Source organism: Leptosomus discolor, chromosome 3 (assembly GCF_034619465.1).
Source record: "Leptosomus discolor isolate bLepDis1 chromosome 3, bLepDis1.hap2, whole genome shotgun sequence".
NCBI classification, from domain to species: Eukaryota; Metazoa; Chordata; class Aves; order Leptosomiformes; family Leptosomidae; genus Leptosomus; species Leptosomus discolor.
Genome location: NC_141393.1, coordinates 17,870,986 through 17,896,393, shown reverse-complemented (window position 1 = coordinate 17,896,393; position 25,408 = coordinate 17,870,986). Strand labels below are relative to the sequence as shown.

The 25,408-nt window shown below is 43.4% G+C and overlaps 1 protein-coding gene across 1 annotated transcript; it reads right to left on the bottom strand.

Annotated features, from left to right (window-relative positions):
• Window positions 1–1,779: 1,779 nt before the first annotated feature.
• On the bottom strand, window positions 1,780–24,522 carry ASB2 (ankyrin repeat and SOCS box containing 2). Its single transcript, XM_009954022.2, has 9 exons — window positions 24,278–24,522; window positions 22,605–22,709; window positions 17,252–17,418; window positions 16,434–16,589; window positions 14,270–14,515; window positions 11,827–11,998; window positions 6,281–6,842; window positions 2,638–2,791; window positions 1,780–1,916 (listed from the first exon to the last, which is right to left on the bottom strand). The coding sequence occupies exons 1-9, from the start codon at window positions 24,520–24,522 to the stop codon at window positions 1,780–1,782; spliced, it is 1,944 nt and encodes a 647-aa protein (XP_009952324.2).
• Window positions 24,523–25,408: the final 886 nt, after the last annotated feature.

Sequence of the window (25,408 nt, the reverse complement as noted above, 5' to 3'; positions counted from 1 at the left end):
GGTGCAATGCATTTACCCTACTTACATTTCTATCTGATTCCATGAATGGTATGCAGGCCAACAAACAAAACCAGATCTGTCAGGTCTCTGGTGGGGAATTCAAACAAACTATGGTGCACAGCTCCTTTGTCACCTAAAGTAAGAATGAATGTGCTTCTGTCGTAAGATCTGCAAAGACGTAGTTCCAGATTTAGGCTCTTCTGTCCTTAGGTGCCTAGTTAGGAATGAGGCACTCGTCAAATCAGTTCAGCAAGTCACACCTGTCAACTGAGCTGTAGTCACTGCCAATAGCCGTTCATGGGCTCCTCAGCCTCCCCAGCTGTGAGGGAATGTGACTTGTTAAAAACTTCAATAAAAGAATTTCACGCACAATTATAGCGGTTCAGCTGATAGATGGTAACTTGTTAAGCTGCCATAAATCAGTTGTGGATCTGAGCTGTAAATAGGTGACCTAATTTTCAAAGAGGCTGAGATAATAACTTTCATCAGTGTCAAAGGGAAGTAATAGATACTTCAAACTTCCAAAGTCAGGAAATTCAGGGCTAAATCCTAAGACAATTCTGCCTCAGTAATATCTGACACCAAACGTGATCCCATTGGCTTCAGTGGAGCTACACCTGGTGCGAGCAACTTGTCATTGTTTAGGCATCTGAATAAGAATTTGGAAGCTTTATTCTAAGTATTTGTTTTCATAAACCTCAAAGCCTGACTTTCACCATTTTTAAATAATCTCTCCTCCTTCCAATGATGGTATTGTTATAGCCACAGAGGTTCAAGGAGGTAAGAGAGGCCGGGTTTTGTAGGGACAAGGTCTTCTAGGGGAGGAACAGATAAAGGTGGTTTAGCAGTGTTGCCTCTCCCTGCGTACCTTGCCTCTCTCCTTCACACCACTTTCTGTTCCTGCCTCTCTAGGGCTTTGTTCTGTTCTGACACCAGCTTCGTAACAGAGTAAAGCTACTGTTTACAGTGCAGCTACTTCTAATTTACACCAAAGGAAAAAAAAAAAAAAAGAGCTCAGAGTTGCTTTCAAATCCACAGTCTAGGAAATTCTTTCAAGCATAATTTCACCTACTTCTTATTGCAAGTGTAATACAAAATGAACCGTATTCACTATGTGCAAATAAGTATCTTACATCCTTCTTAAAATAAACCTTTCCTTGACTTTTAAACGAATCAGCATTTCTGGATTTAAAAGTTCTGAGATTTGAATGTTCAGAAATCAAGTAATAAGAAAGGTCCAAAAAATGAAAGTAAAATTGATAGCAAGATGGTGTCAAAGTATCAGAGAATTAGCAACCAGCACACTTAGCAGAAATCCAAACAGTAGAACAGAAACTAAAATAAAAATCTCAGTCAGTAAAGGAAATGTGATTGTTTTCCCAAATATGTTGTCTCTTGATAATTTCTGAATTGTGATCACAGCAAGGATGCTAAGCTCCACCACAACCCCAGGATACTTTTGAATTCCTTACTGATACTTGCTTCAGCACTACTCATTTTTCAGTGTTGGCTTTCATGTCTTGTTCTTTGCAGATCAAACTTTGAGGTGAATCATATGTTTTCTCTTGGAAAACCTAACAGTCCTATGTTTAGCTCTCTGTCTCCTCAATTTTCTTCTCGTTCACGCTTCAGAAGCATATTTCTCTTAGATTAATCATTGGAGGGCGCTTGACCAAGCCAGCAGCAATTCCTCCCCAACATGCACAATGTGTGCCCTCACCACACTGATGACACTGGGCGCCATGTCGGGAAGCTGCTGTGTGTCTGATGTGTCTGGTGTCACTGTGTGTAATCATGCTGTAAGTATCGAATCAGTCTGTCCGGGAGAGGCAAGGTGTCAAGAAGTTTAATGCGGTTTCTTCCAACCAGGCTTCGTACCTTGATGCGACAAAGATGAGAAAGAGGCCGTGGGGGCTCTGAAAGACAGTCCGGTCAGAAACATGAGCAGAACAGGTTTAAACTTGAGAGGAATAGCTCAGCCTGGCCAGGTCAGTGTCGAGAGGAAAATGGGAGAAGAAGGAATGAAAAAAGGAGGCTTTTCTGTAATGGTGGAATGATGCATCTGGCGTTGGTGGCAGCTCATCTATTCTGCAGCGTGACATAGGGAAGGAAGTGGGGCTGGAGGATGGGGTGCTGTATGCCATCTCAGCCTTAGCAATGGGCTTTCTAGGAGGATTTAAACAAGCTGCTTCACGGTACTTGGCCTTCTCACAGAAAATAAATGTAATACGTAGCAAATTTAGCTTGGTGCCAGAAGACTAATTCTGATAATATCTATGAAAGACTTTGGATCTTGAGGGAAAGGATATTTAGTAAAGCAGAATATTAGTAAAGGCTTTCGGGCCACTGGTGCCTAATGGGCTGCTGTGGAGATGGTCACACTTCCCAAATGGGCCTTCCTGCACTGGCAATGTTCATTCCCAGTGGGTCAGATCCACAGCTGGTGTATATTTAACATCTCAGAGTTAGTGACACCCCAGCAATTTCTAGTGCCTCATACCTTGTCCAAAATTAATTCAGTCTCAGTAGGGAAATCCTATCAAGTTTAAGGGAAGAATACTAAGTGGAGATGGTGACTGAGATTTTGAACCCAACAGTGGGACTATTTGTGCCAGATTGTCTCCTGGGTGACCGTACCTGCTTTTTCTTTAATGACGGCCCAGTCCTCATAGCTGTCAATATGCTCCCTGAGCCGTGAACAGAGCTGCACGTTACCCACATAATCCAGGAGAACATCGATGATCGGCCCAGCCCAGCGGCTCATTTCTGGAGTAGACACCATTTCACAAAACTTCAAGAAAAAACAGATTTACCACAGTCAGTGCGACATGAATACACCTGTGGAAACTGCAATGATAGAAACAGCTCCCACAGGTTTGGTGGTCCCACCCTTCTACTAACTGTGAGGGCAGTTACCAGTTGCCCTTCATAAAACTTCAACTAAAGCCTCTTTTTTTTTTGCAAAACTCTTGGTGGAGTTCGAGCTCTGGAGTATGGAAAGGGTGCTGAATTGTTTACAGGGTCCAAGGTCCTACTTGTGCAGAAATGGGAGGGCAGAGGAACGTTGCCCCACACCTGTGAGGGAGCTACTGAAAGGTCCATGCACCCCAGGGCACTGTGACTGAGCATGCAAAGGGATCTTAGGGAAAGAGGGAGATTTGTCAGAGGACAGCACCTCCTGCTTCTTGTGAACTCTCTAGTGTATGTTTTGGGGACCAAACACCTTACTAGAAACAAGTCTGGGGAAATCTCTGCACAGATGAATCCCAGGCAATTTGACTCACTTATGGGAGAACTAACCTGGGCCTAATACAGAAGCATCTTCCTTAGTCCTGGATCAGGCAAAATTTCTGTTGCCCCCAGCGCGAGCTGCAGAGTACTCAGAGCTGTTGCATGGAGGGCTGCTTATGGAGATACTGATGAACAGACTTAAGGACCTGACTTTAAGCAGTCTCATTTCAAAAAAGTAGTGACTTCTCTTCCCACTTGAATCTAAATATGTATATTATATCAGACAGCTTCATCCATCTCTGTTAGGGTGCTGCATATGATGAAGATATCTGTGGACTTATCTGCATGTGAGCAATCAGAAAGTTTAATGTGATTTAAATCATGCTGTGTGGATAAGAACTCAGGCACGTCGCTGAACCCAACTGAATGATGGTGGCTTAAGCACCATCTGTCAGCTTAGTCACTGAGACTGCAAGCACCCTCCAAGCCCACCCTGAACAGGAAAGAAAACACACCAGCTTAAACCTCTTTCAGTTTAAGCTCCTGTAACTAGATCAAATTTGATTATACATGCATGACCCCTAACTCAAAATGCATTAAACTCTTGTGTGGATACTCTTATTCAGAAATAAAATTGTATTAGTCCACCTAGGAAAGAATAAAGCTGCATAAAATTATAAACCTATTTTTTTCAAGGTGAGAGCATTCACAGAGGTGTTTACTACTCTTCTGACTTTTTTTTTTTTTTCCACTGAGCATCACCATGTAGCATTTCCCAGGAAAATGAGATAAAATAATGTTGGGAGGATACAAGTGGACAACCCACAGTTTCCTGCCTGGACCACTTATAGGAATTTCGGTTTAGTATATCAGTCGGTCATTCTCCAGTGCATATGCCATTGCCATGCAGTTACCCATAGGACGTGCAAACTGTGGATCTGCACTACCACCTCCAAGCAATAACTCCACTTTGTCAGAGTTTGAATGAGGACGTGTGCGGGGCAACAAAACACTGGATCTTACTGCTCACCTTTTCTTGTCACCACCAGACACCTTGCCTGCCTTTTTCTCTCTTCCCTATTCACAAGCTCAGTCTACAAAAACATTTTCTGGAATAAAAGTGATCCAAAACGTGTTGCAGAAAAAGAAGCACAGTGAAAAGAAGCATAATAATGCAAACCTGAAACTACGGCAGTGGGATTGACTCAGGGACAAAGTGACTCTGAGCCTGCCGTCTCGGTAGGCCCCTGAATGCCCTCTCGTGGCAGTCGGATATTTCACTCCCCACGTTCACAGTTTTGACACTGCAGTTCTGGAAATGTGGAGTGAAACAGCAACCATTCTTCTGCAATCACTTTCTCTGGGACACGTTAATTTAGTAGCCACAGTAAAGATTGATAGTTATGCATTTTTTAAATCCACTTCCAGTAGCTCATAGTCTTTAGTGACTAAGGCTAATCGTTCAGATGTATTAGCCTTACGTAATCTTATAACAGAAAATCAAAAATGCACAACTTTTGTGTGGGGAAGGGTATAGTTTCATAAGCTCCTCTAAATTTCAGAATATGAACCATATCACAACTATATCATGAAGCTACACCAGACAAGCCTTACTTTTATTAGCCAAATTCCTAGCAGAAAGAAGCAAATTTAAAATTATATTGGAGGGAAGCGGTTGCTTTTTCTCTGTATGCATTTGTGCCTCACCAGTTTCTCTCTAGGCACAGGTACAATTTTATGCAGCTTTTGCTACATCTGCCTCACGTGGTCTGACCTTTGAGGTGATGACTGTTTGTGAGTGACCTAATATTTTGCTAGGCACTAAAAGTAGTTTTAGGTGAGATCCAGAGAGCAATAGTGTGCTTAAATAAGTAAAAAGAGAACTGTTTTTGCGTGGCTAGTGTACCACAGAGGGCTACAGACAAACCCTCTCTCCTTGCCTTGGAATTCCAGCCCTCTGTTTGCTCTACATGCTACCATATCACAGTACAAGAACAAGAAATGTTATATTTTATTAATTTTTCTTTGACAAAAATGTAGTATCCTGGAGCAATTTTGCTGTGACAAACACTCTCAAGGAGAATTCAGCTCTATTTGGGATAAGAGATTATTTTGATGGACTCTTACAATCCTCTGTCCAAAATTTCTTTTTGTCTGTTTCTCAGACATGTTACAGGAGAGTAAGTCTTTTGGAAGACAGGACTGATAAAAAGGTCAAGATTTCCTAGGATCTTTTAATGTTTTCCTTTATTCTTTCCACCACCAAGGAGCATTTATGGCTGACCATCTCTTTGGGCTAAATGACACTTTCTTCTGAAACCCTCAAAGCTACACTTAAACTAGATAGAAGCTGAGTCCAATTCCAGCCCAATGGAAGCTGAGCCCAGCTGTGCTTTGGAAAGGACTGCAAAGATACACGTGTAAAATGTGGATATCTAAAATCTGTAAGTGGCTTTGAAATCAGGGATCTAAATCTCCTAATCTCTTCTGAAAACTTCAAATATGATGCAGTCATACAGCTAACGTAAAGATTTATGCTCTCTCTCCAGGGCTGCTTATCCAGTAGACTCAGAAATTGCAACTATTTACATTCACTAGTTTACCCTCATAAAGCAAAGCATTAGACAATTTTATTTTAATCAGGAGCTTAAATTCTGTATCAGAAAAAAATCTTACAGGGCAAATAACACAAGCAGGTTTCTGCTGCCCAAATGCTACCACCCCTATGACACTACCTGTCAAGAAAACATGCTTCAATCCTGGCACCTCAGATCCAGAGGAAAATACTGTAAATCTGACAACGAGGCTGTCAGGATGGCTAATTCACTGAAATACAAGCTAGGGCCACAGCGGCTGTTGCCTACCATCCTGCTGTCATTGAACATGGACTTTCACAAACTCTTATTGAGGCTTTTTTTCTGTGAATAAAGTAGGAATAAAGGCATCTTCTCTCACAGGAAAGTTGGGAGGAAAAGTACATTAAAATTGTCAAGATACATACAAATGAGATGTCCTCATAAGTACTGTAGGTAGACTAGGCAGTGCTTACCTGTACTATGGTTGGCTCCTTGGACAGCTGAGGATCATTAAGTGTGTCCCGTCTGTAATTTAATGCAGGGTGCGGGCCGTTTCCATACTGACACTCAAAACAGGAACCTGCGTCACAGCCCAGGTCCAGGAGATACTTCAGCACAGAAAGGTACTTCATTGAAAACATGATGGTAGCTGGAAATGTGGTGGGATGGCTTGATATATAGGCATCAATGTTTGCTCCATGGTCAAGGAGCATCTTCATGGTCTTCAGGCAGCCATGGCGGATGGAGATGAGTAATGGGTTAATGAGGTCAACGTTGGGGTTTGCTCCAGCTTGCAGCAGGAGCTCCGTGGCATAGATGTTGTTATTAAAAACAGCAAAGTAGAGGGGGGTGGTGCGTCTGTCCTCGTAAAGGCAGGACCGTTCGTTGGAGAGGGCGGTGTTGACATCATAGCCAGCATCAATCAGCTCTTCCAAAATGTCGTCATTGTTGCGTTCGGCCGCTAAGTGCAGGGGGCTGATGCCACTACGCTTGACGCGGGTGCGGCTGGTCACAGGAATCAGCATGGAGACAATCCTGCCAGGCAGAAAGTCAGTGAACAGCAGTGAGTTCTAGGGGATCTACAATCATATAGCAAATCGTAGCTTTGTAACCATAAGGGAGAGCCCGCTAACTCAGGCTGAGAGAAACCAGGGTGTGAACTTGAAACCTATCAACACTGAGCTCCTACCTTGCCAAAAAACTATGTGACCACCTGTTTCATGGAGGAATAAGGTTTTTTGAAATTATCACCCAGTTTCTATGAGATAATGGCAGCTACAGGGGTGGTTACAACGGAAGAGACGATGGGCTGACACTGAAGTTACTACCCTGTTGTAACTTCTCTTAGATGCCACAGACCAAATGGCAGACAGCTGTTCTGCACCTTCATCATCACACCGTGGGTAGGAGTGGAAGATGGCACATGACCTCCGGCCTGAAGTGCCAGCAGACAGGCTGTATCTCCCCACCTCTATAGGGATTGCTTTATTGCTCAGCAGAGAAAGGCGCCAACACAAGGCATTGGTAGGCCTCATGGGTCACCGAGACCAGAAAGGGGGTGAAACCAAACTTTCCTCTGCAGGACTGAACTAGGATAAACTACATATTTAGTTCCCAGGCCTCCCTGACTGATTTTACAATTGAGTTATTACCCTGGATTGATCTCCATCCTGGAGGCCCTCACTGTGTGGCTTTTGACTGTGGCAAATCCATGGGGCTATCGATGTCCATCCCAGATCATAAGGAGCCAAAAAGACAATTAGGAAAGGGGAGAAGAAGAGATAAAAATGTTTTCCAGACTGGTTTCCATGCTTTAGTCCAGGGAGAAAAAATGTACAGCCAAGCCATAAATCCCAGTAATTGGGGGTTTCTATTGGAAAGTGTGATGTGGCCTTAAACACAGCAACATAAATCAAGTTGCTTTCATTATGTAATGTGAAGTTCAAATATATTATGTACAGGAGCCCTGCAGTTGCAAATCAACGATCATTTTTATGTCTCCATAGGTGACATTGCGTGACCAGCCCCATGGGTTAAACCCTCATTTGCTGCTCATAAAGTTGGGTGGTTTAGCTAAGTCACTAGGCTGATTCTATAAATACAGATATATCACCTTAAACTACTTCCAGAGAGAGACTGGGGACCATGCAACCTGAGTCTGCCTCCTGTCTCAGGACATGCCCATGCTCCATACATAATGCCTATGGAGAGACTGATATCTAAAAAGGAAGCTGTGGGAGGCAGCAAGCTAGGCACACTTTCTCCTCTTTTTCCTTCCATGCAGACTCCTCTGTCTAGCAGTCAACAGCTCTTCTAACACACAAACATGCAAAGCTCAGTTCCTACCATGTAGCATGTATCCTTTAAAATACTGCATATCTTCAACTTGATTGCAATGTCTAGTCCTGACACTGGGCTCTCAAACATATATTTACATAATTAAATAAGCCAAATATAAGTGCTAGTCTCAGGAAAACCTTTGTCTGTGATGCACTGAATGATCCTGTGAAAGACAGACTCCAACACTCCCAGGAGCTGAAATAAGAGTTGAAGGTGCATAACACTTTACAGGATTGTGTTCCAATTTACATGATGGACTGTTGACGTCTCCAAGTTACTTCTACATCTCATTTTTAAACAAAAAAGCTCTTTTACTTATGTAAATATATTGGGAAATTAAGCAAAGGGTTTTTTTTTTTTTCTCCAAGCAGCCTCACTAATCTTACAGTGTTGTGATGATCATCAGGGAGCAGGAGGTTTGGGTGCTTGTGAGTTGGCAACTTCCCACCATTAGCAAATGTTCTGTAAGAGCCATAATAACAAAAAGGGCACAGAGCACTGTGAGGACACCATGCCAAGTACCAGCATTAGTCATCCCATGGTCAACTGTTTTGAAGATTTAAGGATCTGTTTTGTTCTTTCCCTCCAGCTTCAGCCAGCTCTTCACATTCAAGTTAAAGAGGTATTGTGTCATTTCTGTCTGCAAGGGGGACTTGAACCTCACCACAGGGGTGCCAAACTGAGGCTCTGCATCCAAATGCTGCATTGTCCCAGACCTCAGTACATTCCCTGTACCCCAGGTTTATTTTGGGAGGAAAAGCAGGAAGCATCAGATTTGTATCAGAGTTAAATTTTGCAGCTTGAACCTGTCTCTCTTCCTTATCTTCCAAAGTGGGTTGGTTTAGTAATATGGTGCCTCCACCTCTGCAGTCTTTCCTGTCTGTCTAGAGGGAGAAGGCAGCTCAGGTGAATGCAGCCAAGGCCAGACAAGCCAGACCATATCCCACATCTGTCACAGGGCTGAGCTTCATGTACTGTTTCAAAATAGTGCTGAGTTTCCCCTTATCCCTGACACCTGCTTCTGTGATTTCTATTTGTTAGAAATTATACAGAGGAGGAGGCAGAGCATTTCTAGTATGAGTGTGCCAAGAGTTTAATGACATGCATTTACTTAATAAATCTACCCACACTTCACAAAGTCTTCCCTTCTCAGTATCTCAGTTCCGAGGGGGAAGGAGTTAAATGACTGCTTGTGATTGTCCTACAGCTGATGAGACAACTCTTATGAATTTCAGGTCAGTATTGACAAGGTGTCATTTAAAATAAACAAACACCAAGCAACAAGAGTTGACAGTTGATCCCTGGGACCACATTCTTGGCTTTTTGATGGTAGGGAGCCTTTCGTGCTCTGGCAAAAAGTTGAAGTGTGGAATTCCTGCAGAATTGCGTATTAAATCCGCAGGAATACAAAAAGAGGTCACTGTGAAGGGTGTTATTTTACTGAATACCAAAGGAATTAAGAATGATCAGCCAATTGGGCTAAAGCTTTGTCATTTAGATAAATATTTGTAAGAGAGGATCTTTTTCTTTTTTCTTTCTTTTGCAATTAGTCTGCTGCAGTTGTGCACAAAAACTTGTGCTCAGTCTTTTACAAGTGAAGGAACTCAGAGTTTGGGCTGAATTCTCGTCTCATTAATGCTGCTGGGTGTTGGGAATGATAAATGTGAGATCTGAATCAGGCCCTTTCTTTCCTAACATGGGGATGGACTGAGGCTGCAGAGTTTCCATGTAAATTTCTTTTCAGGTCGGGGTGTGGAACTATTGAGGGGAGGAAAAGATTCAGAGAGCTGGTCCAGACTCTATATACAAATTGGATTCAGATCAACTTACTGTACTTTCAGACGAACTTTTTTGAAAGTGAGCAACTGGCACTGGGTTCTGTCTCTGGCACAGCTCTTGTCTAAAATGTGTTTGTTTTCAAGAAAATGTCTTTGTAACTCAAACCCCGGAGAAAATTTTGAATCATGCCTGCGTTAGTCTATGCATGGTAGTCATGTACATGCTGTAAGTGTATAAACCCATTACATAAATTCACACTGGGCTGCCCTCTAGGATACACAGCTTGCACAAAGAAGCAGGCCTACTCCGACCATAGAAAATTAATATCCTCAGGTCTAAAAAAGTGATTTGAGAAGCCTTAATTGGTATTCCCAAGCAGACCTAAACACTGGGATAAAAGATGCTATGAGAAGGTGTAGTGCTGTCAAAAGTTTTCGTTCCCCAGACATTGTGAAATATATAAGAATCTTCTCTAGCAGTTGTCTGCAAAGACAGCTTTACTATCCAGAAACAGTTGGATATGGTCTCTCCTTTGGCTATTGCTGAAAGCATTTTGATAGAAACTGTAACAGTCAGAAGAGTTCACTACGGTTGCCAAAGGGTCTGTCACTGCAAGATGTAGGAAAAATTTCTTCTCTGAAAGAGTGGTCACTATCCCTGGAGGTGTTAAAAAAACCATGTAGATGTGGCACTTCGGGACATGGTTTAGTGGGCATGGTGGTATTAGGTCAGTGCTTGGACTTGATGATCTCAGAGATCTATTCCAACCTTATGATTCTATGATTCTATGACTCTGTGACTGTGTTTTGCAAAAGTAGATGTGGGGCACACACCCTTCCAGCAGCGAGGGGTAAAAGGCAGGAGCTAAAACTTGCACTAGGATCTGAAGTAAATGCTAAGAAGTTCAGGCTCAGAAGCATGCTACAGTGTCCCAGGTCTTGAAAGAGCTAGGTAAACAGTATTTACATGACGGTGCAACAATCACATCCCTAGACAGCATCTTCTAAATCGATATACTTTATCACAGGCTGTAGAGTTTCTCCCCCTCCTATAAACACCTCTACTTCAGAGGACTGGTAAATCTACCCAATTCCTGGTTGTTTTTTCCATTAATTACTTTTCTCACTGTTTAAAGAATGTGCTCACTTTTATCCCAAACACATTTCATTTCAGAAAAAACCTGCTGGATCTTTTCATGCATTTGTCTGTTACATTTAAGAGTAATTTAATCACTCACTAATAAAGTGTATTTTCCAGACTGTGAGTAATTCTTGTACTTCTTTTCTGAAGCCTCTCCAATTTCCTGAAAGGTTTCTGAAAGGGAGGATACCAGAACTGGACACCATATTCTAGCAACACTCTCACTAATACCCTAGAGATTCACTTAACCACTTCCTGCTGTTAGCATCTGAATTATTGTTAATAAACCCTGAACACACCAGAGATGAATGAAGCATGTTCTGTTTGTGCAGAAGAATCACAATGGGCTCACATAGGTAAATGGTTGCAAACTATGCTTCAATAGCTACTGAGGACTAACCCCTGCCCCTCCTGCCAGGTACTTCTTTATTCTATCTATCTCAAGCATATTTTGCAGAGCTCAGTTTAATCCACTTCCAAGATACTTGAGGTTGTTTAGCTGTAATAGGTGATATCTTGTCAAAGCTAAAGCAATCCTGCACCCCACATTCCTGTTCACTCCATCCCATCCCAACCTGCAGACACACTCTTCTGCTTATAATTTCCAACCTGAGCTCTGCAAGTGGAAAGCCCAGTTCTCAACTGACAGCTCTCTTGGTCACAATGTTCAGAATTAGGTCTGGGACATTATATTGTCCTTTTCATAAGGACTTTGTATTCTTGTCTAAAAGGTGAAACTAGAAAATGAACTAAAACTTACTCGCAAATCCCTTTTTTGGCTGCTATGTGAAGAGGTAACAGGCCATCCTTATTGGCTTTGTTAGCATCTGCTCCTTGGGACAAAAGAAACTCCACAACAGGTACATGTCCATTTTTACAGGCTTCATAAAGAGCAGAGGCTTTGTCACTCGCTTGAGTATTTATATCAGCACCTAGGAAGGAAGAAAATCTTTGTAGGACCAGAAGGTTAAAATCGGATGAGAGGAACATGCTTTGAATGAACAGGTACATCTCCATGGCACTGGAGCTACAAAATGTGCTAGACAGGGATGTGAATGAGGTCATATCAGAGGTGATACAGTCATATCAGTTATATACGGTTATCTCATAGATTTCCACTGGCCTTTAATACGATGTGAATTTTATGAGGGAGAATGGGCGGCGACCATTAGCTCCCGATCGTGAATCCAGGCTCCATTCAGGTGTAGCTCAAAGGCAAAAAACTTTAAAATGTGCTGTTCTTTGTATAGTGTGTCCTTTTCTTTAGACACAGTAATTCCATTAGTATTTATGTGTTTACACTGTGTAGATACACTGCTCCTGAGCAGCAGTTTGGACTAGATGATCTCAATAGGTGCTCTCCAAAATTCTATGGTTATGTATTTATGATAAATATTTATTTATATTTATACATATTATTTATACTCTATACATTCACACAACAAGTACATTTATACTATATTTAAATTTTAGTACATATCCAGGCTGAAATAGGACTCTATAACATGACATCTGCATGGTACCAAATAGCAGGTTTAATCAGCTTTTATTTGGCCATTCCTTAGTCAATGAATATTTCATTTCAAAACTCAGCACCTGAGGCTGTATCTCTTCACTTCACGAGGGTTCAAGTTAGGCTGCAACTGCTAAGTTTAACCAAAAAAAGATAAATATTATTAATGAGCTACCAGATTATTTGGGGCATTTTTTTCTCAAGCTCTAGTGTGTGCTTGGCTTAATAAAAAACATGCAAGGATAAACCAAGACCTAATACGTTTTTGGCCACAAACAATTTGGAATCTAGCCTTTTCTGTGCTAGATATTTAAGGCCTGAAAGCTTGAGTTTTGACTGTAATTTACTGTACCATAGTGTCCTCAGGAAGGATGCTCTATGCATATCCTAACTGGGAATGACAGTTCACTGGAGTTTTGCTTCTAAACTCCAATAAAGAAGCCAATCAGTCTCCCATTTGATCATGAAAACTCCCTGCCAAAGAGGACTTTTTCCTGTGCTCTCACTCCAAACTGAAACATCTGTGTTGTGTTTGGCCCTTTGAAGATGTAGCTGGAAACATGAGGAGAATTGCAATGACAAAACATAACACAGGACTAAGTTCCTAATGAAAAAGAAATTAAAAAGAAACTCTTTTTATGATGAATGCTGCTCATCATAAACAATGGAGTGATATAATTCCTGCGATTCTCAGAAGAGCTTTTCCGGGCTTGAAAAAAATTGACAGTTTTATTGGATTTTCTCCTGTGTATTTTTCACAAAATTGAACTTTAAGGAAATCCTAATATCTGTCTAAGTTGAAACACAAATCATGTTCTGGCTTAGTTTCTAAAATCCTAGGCAGTATGATGGACTAACTGGTCATATAAAACTGACTTGACAATGCTGGCTGGACAGCAGAACACATTTTTTGTTACCCAGCTCTCATATTTTTCTTAGCCATACTAATTGCTTCAGAAGTTTTTCTTACCTTCATCGATGTTTAGCTCTTGTTTCATAAGTGCAGGACCCAGCTCTTACCTACACTGAAGATATTAGCCCATAGTAAAAATAAAATATGCCTCAGAATAGTAGTAATGTATGTTGTGCTTATTGTAAAGCTGTTCTACATGAGTGGAACAGTAAAAGGTAGGTTTAGTGTAAACTAGAATCAAATTCACTCTGTTTATATGTTTGAACATATACACATGGGGAGAGTGAGTCTGCTTCTCCTTGGTGTAAATTCATTAACTCTGCAATAATACTTATCTATTTTCAGCAGGATTCATTAGTGGAAGAGAGCTAACCTTGCCCATCACTGCACAGGTTCATGGGCAGATGGGGTTGGCTAATATTCAACTTCTGCCATCTATTACCACCTACAGTTGTCTTTTATGACTGACTGGATTTTAGGCTACATGTATGCAGCAATATGGGTTTTGAAAGCTGTCAGGCAATGCAATTAGAGAGCACCATATTACTTCCCAAAGTAGGTGACCATGAATGAATGCTGAAGAAGTGCATGTGTCTAGACCATGCTCTCGGAAAGACCACATGCAAGTCAGCCATCTGGAGCAAGAGGGTTTAGGCACCTCTGCAAGCTACACCTTGTCTCCAGCAACGGAGAAACTGAGCCAGGAAGAATTAGTGGGAACTTTGAAATACTAAGAATTCAGTGAGTAAAGGCATGTAACGGCACAACTGTACTCACCACATTTTGCAAGGTATCTCAAAGCTTCCAGCTGCCCACTCTCAGCTGCCACAAATAAAGAAGTGATCCCATAGGCATTTGCAGACTCAATCTTGGCACCCCCTTTCACAAGAATATCAATAATCTCCAGGTCATTTCGGGAGACAGCCTCATGGAGAGCTGTCCATCCTCTATTGCAACGATGGTTGGTATCAGCATTGTACTGTACCAGGAGTCTTGCAGCCTCTGCATTCTTGCGTTCACAAGCTGTTTTGGAAAAAAGAAAAAGAAGTGATTAGGACAGGACTTTGAAATGATTCTGGGTGTTGTGGTATCCATTTCATGTAGCATAAGGCAACGTAATACAACTGAGCCATAGTGAGTAAGACCAAAGATCCATTTAGGTCAACATGAGGGCCAAGGCTGCTGCCAAATGACACTGTCTGGGGCTCATAAAGGATGTGGCAGTAGAAGCCAGTCTTCAACCAGGACCTGGAGGAGACTAAGTGTCCTGTGCGGGGCTTGTGCCAAGCCTGGTACTGAGGGGAATCCAGCTCAGCACATTTGTACCAACTGGATACCACAGTGACAAGAGAGGTGACAAGGTGCAGGAGATAATTTATGAAGAACAAACATGTTACAGAAATCACATGACCTGAACACTTTCTTTCCAAATTCTGTGCAGACTGACTCTGTGTCTTACTGCCTTGAACTTCAGATAAAGCTCTATATAGACAAGAAAATTTAAAAAGCTTGGCCAGAAAAGAACCCTTAGAAAACAATAATGGTGTGAGCCAGTAGCATTTTCTCAGCCTGCAACAATTTATAGTTCAGAACTATCCTGAGCTAAAGAAATTTCTTGATAATTAACAGTATTTTGTTGATTTTTATTCTACTAATTTATGTCATTGCTTTTTGAATCCCTAATCATGAGGCTTTCTACACACCTTTGCCAAAGGTCCCCAGACCAAAGGTACCTAGAATAAGCAGCCACATTTACAAATCCTGATTAGCATTTGTTGTACAATGTACAGACAGGCCAGCACATTCCATAGCAACTGGGTTTTTTTTCTTTGCAATAATAGTGTCTTTTTCTCACAGAGGTCCCGCCTTTGATTCTTCCCTTGGGATAATCTCCATGGTTTCCTCTCCCATACACAGGTGTCACTCACATGTACTGAAAGCAACTATGTGATCAGAGACTTCTGTAATTACCTGTGCATAGCTCTGCAGAGTTTCATTTGCTTACATACTAGGGACAACTAATTTGTTATGATAATTTTTTCACTTTTTTTGTTGGAGGATAGACAGAAGATTTTGCATCATTCTAGCACATTCTTAATAACAGTTTTTCTCTGGCTAAAGGGTGTTTTCATCATATTTTTGTTATTATTTTTATTACTATAACCACTACTACTACCACCACTACTGTGTGTTTAATGCACAGTTGAACAGCTTCCCTTTAGCAGACTGTAAGCCATAATTTTGAAATGAAAGCATTTTAAACTGAGCAGCAATAGTGCCAGACGTCCAAAGTGCTTTTTAATGTTTTAAGTGCTAAAAATAGTCATGGCAGGAGCAGTCAGTCAAGGGGGGATGGACATGAAGGTGTGAGAGATCATGTCCTTCACTGAATCTTTGTGATGTCTTGGATGTAATGCCGTTCTGCTAAAGAAAGTATTCTCTGACCAGCAGCAAAGTAATAAGTCCATGTGAAACACTTTATCTACCTCACTGAATTGTTTATGACTTTATGCATCTCCCATAGCACACAGCCTGGCCTGGCCCACACAGTATATGAATCACTGCATAGAGTTACTGTACTCCCACATCTAACAGCTACTTCGGTCCTACTGTTTAGAAAAGCATACATATTCCTGTACTATCCAGCTTTCCACAACATTGTGTAGACACCCTGTGCATAGGGCCCCACTAAGCATCACAGCCCCCACCCTCAGCACCACATCTCAGCCTGCACCCCACAGGGCAGCCACTAATCTTGCCTCTGATGTGGATGAGAAGAGAGGCCATGGCATGGCAGGTCAGACATAGGAGACAGAATACTGGAGGGAAGTAGAAAATGGGAGCTAATCACTGAGTTTCAGCCCTGCATCACAAGCGATCCTGCAGCTCTGCCTTGGTTCTGCCAGAAGACCTCAGCATCCCTGGAAAAGCAGCCACTCACCTTTGTAGAGCGGTGTTTCTCTGGCCTTGTTGGAGATGTCAGGCTCAGCCCCAGCCTGCAGCAGAGTGAGCAGGCAGTCCAGGTTGCCCCGACTGGTGGCCAGGTAGAGAGCTGTCTCCTCATTCAGGGTGCGCTGGTCAATTGTGCCGGGATACGCTGTGAAGAAATGGCAAGCCCAAAGTTTCTGTGGCATGTAGTGCACAAGTATCTGCAGCATCATCACCTTTCAACATCCTTGGAGTTTTAGGTGAGTTTTTATTGTTTATTTCTTTTCCTTTTCCATGAGCAAAGTCAATTAAGAATATACTTTAAAGTTACTGTAACTCAGATTAAGTATCTAAATCGATCACTGGCTTAAATTAAAATGTTCAGCTATGGCCAGCAGTGATGCAGAAATCTGTTGAGTAACTGCTTTTCAGTAGCAGTTTGAAAACAAACTACAGTAGTTTTCCAGCACCAGCAAAGGGGTGCTAGGCTGGATCTCCAGCTACTGGGAAGTGGGGTAACTGCTGTCAGCTGTGGCAGCTGAGCAGCTTTTACAACGGCCAAGAGCTCAGCTACAAGGCTTTACTGTGAGAAATCCAGCACTTGGCAAGATTTATCCAGATACCACTTTCTCTGAAGATCCTAACTTTCAGAAGCTTCAGTGTGGAAACCTGTTCTCAAAAAGACGGTGAAATCAGTATACACTCAGAGACGTTGGAAAAAAGCTTCACACACAGTCCCAGACCAGAACTGGGCTGCTGCTGGTTCTGCTTTTTAGTTTATTCATATTCATCTTCTCCCTTTTCTAATTAATTAGTTTTAACTTCACTGACCTTTTTGCAACAGGCTCAAGCAACCCACTTGGCCATAGTATGCAGCTTCATGGAGGGGTATCCAGCCATCCTTATTAGGTTCAGAAAGGTCTTTTCCTGACTTCATCATGTTGCATACTGCTTTTTCATCTCCATCCTTGATTGCTGCCACTACAGGGTCGAGTTCTCTTTAAAACAAGATTAATTCGTGATTACTGCCTCCTTCATTACTGAGAAGCTTTTTGCAGTGAGATCACTGTATCATTTGGCCAAAACAGTGAACCCCTACAGCATATATATATGGCCCTAAGGTATCTTGCTACAGGGCCTGTAGAGGTAAAATTTGTCTTCTTTAATTTCATCGGTCTCAACAGATCAGAAGAATCACTGCCTGGAGGTGCTGATTGCTTTCCTCGAAGTGTAAGGGAAGTGTAGGTGTGACTAACCTCTGACATAAACACTTTTATTGTAGATATCTGGAGCTGGGGGAGACTAGCTCTATCTTTGCTCTGTACACTGACATGAGTGTGTCCATGATTGTGATAATTTGTTGTCTCATGTGGCAAGGTGTTTCCGTATGAGATCTCTTAAATGAGATCAGCTTTGAAGAGAATTGCCCCTGTTTATCCCTGAAGAAAACTTTGAATTTGATTTGCAGGTGGCTTAGCCCTAAAGCAGAAATTCTTAATAAATCTTGTTCTTGTATTTTAAAGATACTTCATATTTCTCTTACACAAGCCTGTTTTCAGAAGTTAGCTGGTCCAGTTATGAAGAAAGGAGAGCTCTACTTAAATTGTGTGAACATTAGGGTGTTGGTCTGGGCTCTCCTTTCTTCAGCCAAAGAGAATTAAAAAAAAAATCCAAACCACCCAAATAAACTTCTGAGCTGCCCTTCGTGACCATGCCCCAGAGATCCCCAGCTGTTATTTCAGCATTGAGTACTCAAGTTTTCAGAAATTATAACCACTCTCAACATTACAGACCTTCAAAAATGTGTCTTTGGTGTCCCAGCAAGACATACAAGGTGCTGGACACTTCTGAAAATCTTGTCTTTAGAAGCCTGCTTGGCTTAGAAGCCTGTCCGTGCCCCTAACACTGATAATACCACTGAAAGAAGTCACCAAGCTGCTTCTCTGAGGATAAACTCAGGACCTGGAGTGGAACTCTGTTGACAAGTCCACTCTTGCAAACCTATGAGCCAGGTTAGCAGTTCCTCAATTAACTGCAACAGTCGGGGGCCTCTGGAACCAAGACTGGGATCTGGTGCCAAGCTGTGAAGTGGTTCATATTCCGGTCAATTTGAACCCAACAAACCACTGTCAGGCTCTGCAGGGCCAAGTAACTTCTAGGTGCAAGGAGTAAAAGGAATGAAAAATTATTAGGGAGGGAGGAAAGGAATATTTTAAAGCCTCTTAAAACTAGAAAGTCATTGAAATGTGTAGAATCATTGGAAAGTGTTAAAGTAGTATATCAGTGTTTACCAGAGAAAACAAAAATAACATGAAAGTCTCTTTTTTGTGTGTGTGTGTGCTACCTAATTCTGAAGCTTTCAAGAAGAGCCTCACTAGGAAAATCTACAAAAAGCATGAAGTGTGCTCCATGTCACCCAGAAGTGAGGCACAATGAGCAGCCTACAAGTGACCTTCGCTCTGACAAGCCTTCCCTTTGCCAAGTATTCATTCTGCGTAGTCTGGACAGTAACCCATTTCTCCAAGCTCTGTAAAAGCAATTGCAGAGCAGGGCTGACCTGGGCACTCCAGTCCTTCTGCAGAGCAGCAATGAGAGCTGCTGTGGGTCTCCCCACACAGCCAGAGTCACAACGCTGCCTGACAGTCACCGTACCACTGATCAGCGGTGCCTGCAACAGGGCCTGCCTTCCTCCTTCCACCCTGCCTGACAGCACAGCAGAGGCAGGGAGCTGGTACCCTGCAGCCGATGCAGGCAGGATCCTTGCCTGTGATGCACAGCAGGTCTGTACGTGGTGGTGCGTTGTGCCTTCCAGAGCTAGCATCTGCTCGTGCTCCTGCTGAGCTGTGCTGGGAGAAGGCAGCCACTGCTTCCTTATTCTGAGGCACCAAATGGCTAAGCTCCAGGACAGCAAACACCACAAAGGAAGAAGCATTCTTCCAGTTCTAATGGGGACTTGCAAAAAATGAATGTGGGTTGTATTTTCAGAGACAGAGAACATAAGGATGTTGAAAACATAGGAGAGTTTGTGGTTTGAACTAGTGCTAAAGAGAAAATCTTGCAGCCTTAAAGGTGGAGAGACTGGGGAGGGAGGTGTGTGTCTCAGACTAATAGCATCGTCAAGGTAGGAATACAGCACATGACAAAGGTCACGCAGGGCAGTGATGGTAGGAACTACCATCTTATGACAGAAGGTCTAAAATGCCAAAACAGAGTGAGATCAGAGACAGAAAAATATGGGCAGCTCAGCACAGGAGTCCTCAAAAAGCAGATCATTGGTACCACCTCTGTATTTAGTGCAAGTTGCAGGAGCAGCACTGGATTTCATTGCCGTGCAGTGGCTGGACAGACCAACAGCCTGAAACTCACACTGGCATCATTAATTTCAGCTTGCACAGAAGTAATCAGTCCGTGCCCCTAACACTGATAATACCACTGAAAGAAGTCACCAAGCTGCTTCTCTGAGGATAAACTCAGGACCTGGAGTGGAACAGGTGAACACAACTCATGTGCCAGGGAATGGGCAAAAGCACCATTTCCCAGGTGAAAAAAGCTCTTAGTGCCACTTGCTCCTTCTCTATAGCTGGAAGCAGTGATCTCAAGACAGCAGAGTTGCAAAAATAGGAACACTGGAATGGGGGGAGATAAGGGACACAAAGCCAAGCGCTTTGCCTGAGGAGATAACAGCTAGAGCAGGCAGCTGCCTTCCTGGCCACAGCCCACCCAGGAGGAACCAACTGACCTTCTGATAACTGCTGGGCTGAGGTCCCAAGGACACTGCTGTATCTCCATACTATTTAGAGTCCCCTGAGGATTAAACCTAAAATTGAGAGTTTTGTATAGATAATAGATTTTTATACAGGCATTTGAGCATTTTGTTGAAGTCAGTTAACAGCAACAATTGGCATGTTTGACTGGGAGGCAGAGGTAGGGGATGTTTGTCTTTAAAAGCCTCTGGCACAATGCTGCTGAAACCATCTGTTGCTATGTGCAAAGGTTCATGTTACACATGCAGGGCTGCTCACTTTCACCTCAGGATTTGGGCACATGATAGAGTTACCAGCACTTAATGAGTTACTGCACGCCAGGTGGGCCACGGCAGGAGTTTGTGCTTGGGGCTGGCACACAGCATACGCAAGGTGAATCATGTTAGCTGAGACCTCAGTGAAAGTAGAGGGTACCTCGGATCTGTGGTAGGGTTAAAAATGTGTGAAGAATCAATGACTATTCTGCTTAAGCCCTCAGATGTTGAGTGAAGCAAACTTCTGTCGGGCTTCTTGACCTTAAATGATTCCTGAGTAAGATGAGGGGGTTTGCTGGACCAGGCTGTAGACGCTTTAGCCAAGAAAATTCCAGATAAGTACAGAAAGTTTAATGAATCTCCATGTGAAATCCTTGTTTTCTGCCTGGCTCATAGTTGGCTGTTGTAAAAAACCAACATATTCTGCTACTTGGATTTCATTAGATGTAGAAAATACAAGTACTAAAACTATGGAGGAAGTCTGAAGATCTGATGAAATCTTAACCTGACAGGCAACTCAAAGGATTACTGTATTTCAGAGGCCAGTAGCCAAGATAATAAATACTCATTCCAGATGAGATGTACAGTGGGATCAATTCTGAGTGCTGCAGAAGAGATTCAGAAAAGGTTCATGAAGATCCTTTTCCTGGAAGCCTGGTGAGATGCAGGCAGCATGAAGGAACAACATCTCCCCAGGTAAAGCCAACTATCATTTCTGCCTGGCTCTAAGACAGTCATGCTATCATGGTTTGTGTGGCTTCCCAGCCACATTTTTGCTCTCACCTGGCAGCAGAGGAGGGCTACCTTATTAGCCTTATTCCAGCCTTCTTGTGGACTGAGCTCTGTTGAGCTGTGAGACACAGAAGAAAAGCCTGCCCTCCAGTCATTGCACCTAGAGCAGCAGAGAGGTGTGCAAGTGCAGAGTACTTAATGAGAGGATGGTACTTTACTGTGACTAAGGGGAGCTGGCAGGTGACAGGGACGGGGGAGGCTTCATGTTTCAGCCAAAAGAGGTTTTCATAATGTGAGGGAGGACAATGTCAGTGGAGAGCTAGGCACAGAGCCTGGATCAGCCAGGGTGCAGGGTGACGTGTGGGAGATTGTAGACCTGGGTGGAGGATGAAAGGAAGAAGAGTGGTAGAGGGGTAGTCACTGAAACCATGCATCCAAAGAGGGACTTGTAAGACATACAAAAAAAAAGTGGATTTGAACTAGGTAGATAAACAGGGCAAGGAAGAGTTTCCTGCAGGACACAGAGAAGTGCTGTCTACACTTTCCTCTCTTCATCTGATAGCTAAAGGCAGGTGCATGCATCTACTCTGCCCGCAGAGAGCTGTAGTAAACCTATCATGGTCCAGACATTTCCACTATACACAAGCACTTGGGCAGAGCCTGCGCTGCCTCCTTGCCTGTCTGCTTTCCTCATCCATGACTGTGTTCACTTAAGCTTACTTACAGTCTCTACCAACAGCAAAATATCTCTAGGAGGATCAAAGTCAGTCAAGCCGGTTTCCTCCTTGGGCAGGTAAGATGTGGTATGGCTCACCAGCAGCCCTCCCCAGTACTGCAGGACAGTGCAGGTATTGCTGGGAACAGGCAAAGCATCTTTGGGGCATTTATAAAATACTTACTTCGAAGGACTAGACTTTCTCAACCTGTTTATATACTATGATAAAATGTTTGTTTTCCCCACCCTTCCCCACCATTGAACCATGGACTTAATACCAATGCAGTTACTATCAGCACCTGCCTGCCTCATCTACTGTGTTGATACAGGATGCAGCCTATATAAATAAACCACAGTGCAGGCATCCCTTCCTTGCTGTCTTTGTCACCTCAGACCTACTGAATGACCCAGAGTCCCCAGGACACGTGCACTGGAGGGATGAAAAAGGGATGAAGGGGGAGAAGAGAACACGGGAGGTTTGAGGTGGGTCACCCGCAAGAGCGTGGGCATGGTCCAGGGCAGCTGTGAGGTTGGAAGGAAGAGCGGGAAGGCAGAGAGAGTGCAATGCAGGTATCAGCAAGACCTCCTCCAGATGAACACCACCATTTCCCCCCACCAGACACCATGGCCACCCAGAAGAACTGTCTCAGGGAGAGAGTGGGTAGCAAGGTTTGTTTTGACCTTGGGGGAAAGCAGGAGAGGGAGAGGGAGGCACTTACACAGGCTGGGATGCGCTGAGCAGGCTGCCGTCGTACCTTCGCCTGACCCCCCAGGCTGCCCCCGAGCTGGACGGCTGAGCACGGCCTCTTGGCTGGGCCGCCAATCTGGAGTGGCGATGACATGAACGAAATAAGGAGAAATACTCCGAATAGGAGAAACAGGTCATGTTGAGGCAGAAGCGAAGACACACATCCACAGAGACGGAGAGAGAAAGCCTGCCGGTCAGGGCTTTGAATAAAAGCAGATGGCCACGGCTTGCTCTGCACTGGATTCAGCTGCTCGCTCCGCTCGAGATTATTTTTGGCCCTCTGAGGAAGCGTCAGGGGATTCAAATGACCATATAAGACAACAGTGAGGTTAACCCTACCACCACCGCACAGGAAGCAGGCACGAGGCGAGGTGAGGTGACGTTCATCACATCTGAAGTGCCACACAAACAGGTTGGAGGCAGAGACAGAGGCAAAGGAGGACCCAGGGGCCCCTCGGTGCCAGCCCAGCTCTCTCAGCTATGCTACAGATCTGGAGCTACAAGCTGCGAAGTTTTTCCCTCCAGTGGGAAGTCAAAAGCTGCTGGGCTGAGGCAAAGGCAGGACAGGTTAATGCACAGAACCTCAGATGCTGCCTTTTGTCCAAATAGCAGGTGCCAAAGGATCTCCAAGGAGGACAGGACCAAACAGCCAGGGAAGCCCTTATTGTTCCCCACATCGGGTCCCTGCAGCAGAGCTGACATTACAAGTGCATGATAACGACACCGAGAAGCCACGACCTTTGATGGGAGGACTGCCTGCTGTACCGCATCCTGATTCTGCAGCTATGAAACACACTTGCTGCTCATCAGATTGTCCCCAGTTTCCCAGCCTGGGAAACCAAACAATCACAGGTGATAACGAGTGAGGCATCAGAGGACGGTGGAGTTATGAGAAAGAAGGAGGAGCAAAACTTCAGTTACTCCCAGTTTATTAAAAAAAAATATTTTAAAAGGACATTTTTCCTTTGTTTTGGGGCGACTTTGTAACCTTTTCCCTCTCCCCTTGAGAAATATGCCTTTTAAAAAATGAAAGGAGAACAATGTCTGGGTTTGAAACTGTCAACAGGTCTCTATAACCCACATCCCAGCATCGCAGGGGAGGGGGATGCTGCCAAGCTTTGGTGTCTGGAGCTGCTCTTGTCAGAGAGTGGTGTTCTTGAGGTCAGCACAGGATCTGAAATAACTATATCCTTTAAAGATTGCAGTATCTAAAAGGTAGCCAACTCACACTGTTTTATGTACCTTATTTTGGCCTCTGTCCTATGTTTTCCCATAACAAATGCCGTGCTCCCTCTCTGGCGAAATCTAAGCTTGGCGTATGGCATGCCCCGTGGGGGAAAGGAGCCACTGGCTTTGTCAGGGCTTCTATCTTTCAGGAAAGCTTGTAGCAGTGCCCCTTTTCTTATTTTATTTGTTGCTTAAAACAGAAAACATCAAGCAAATTCTCATTGCTCTGTGGGGGTATGAATTGTTGACCTCATCAGATTTATAGCAGACTCTGGCTTTCAAACTAATGACAGACTCGCAGAGCAGCCACTCGGTAAAGCTAATTAGAAAGCACGTGTTTTGACAGGGGAAGCTGTTTTTCTCTTCCCAGGCAGGGTGTTTGTTGGGGTGGCGCAGCTCAGGCAGGCACTCACTCACCTTTGCCAAGGGTAGATGTGGTAGGGCGGGTTGTGGCTGCTGGCACGGGTGGGGGCAGCCGGCTCGCTGGGACTCGCCACCATCGACTTCTGGTGGCTCTGGGCAGCTGGCTGACCCGCGGGGTCCTCTTCTAAGCTCTGCTGGATGGCCATCTTTATCAGCTCATCTTCACTCAAACTACTGTACAGACTGTACTCCTCGCAGCCTATCGTTTGTCTTTGAGTATTTGCTGCTGTTGTAGCCATTTTATTTTGTTTTGCTGTCCTGTAAAAGGAAAATTTGATCATCAAAATCTGGAAAATGAAAGAAACTCAACTGTCTTGTGCTTTTGTTCAGCTCTGCCTCTTGATTAGGCTGACCAGAAAACCCTTCAGAAATTCTTCACCAGGGAGAGAACATTGTCAGCTAAAATCTACATGTAAACTTAATGCACCAACTTCTTTGTATCACATAGAAGTAACTGATTTAGCTGGTGTTTAAAAAATGGGAAGGGAGCTGCTGCAAGCAAGACAGGTTTTTATCTACTTACTCTGGTTACCACGGCTCAAGAGAAAAATAGGTAAAGGAAATCCCCATGAGATTAAAGAGATACAGCTTTGTAATAAATTTATTTAGGACAACACCAATGGACATCTCTTTCTGTTGATTTTTTTTTGGTTTAATTTCTTGCTCTAATTGCAGAAAATGAAGATAAGAGGTTTGTCTGTCTGTTTGCTGGTTTTCTGCAAGGGCAGGTTCTCCACCAGGAAGTGTAAAGAGACTTTGTGGAGTAATTCTTTCCACCTTATCTGGAGATCTCTCAAGCAACATGCAAAGCTGCTCTTTGAAGTGACTTTCTTTGTTTCACTCAGCTAGGAGAGACACATGACACTGCTCAGTTTCACTTCTGATTTTTTACTTTCTGCAAAACAAAGTTCAAGTCATGGACTTTAAGACTCATGATCAGACTCTCTTCTGAAAACTGGTGGTTGAGAGCTGGAAATGAGAGAAGAGGGAAACATCAGGGCACACTCAGCAATCACAGAATGACTGTGAACCATCACCACAGCATAGGCTCAAAAACGGCAAAGACAAAAATACTGCAGTATTTCCAGCAGTGGTAGGGAAGTACTAATGCCATGAATGGTACAA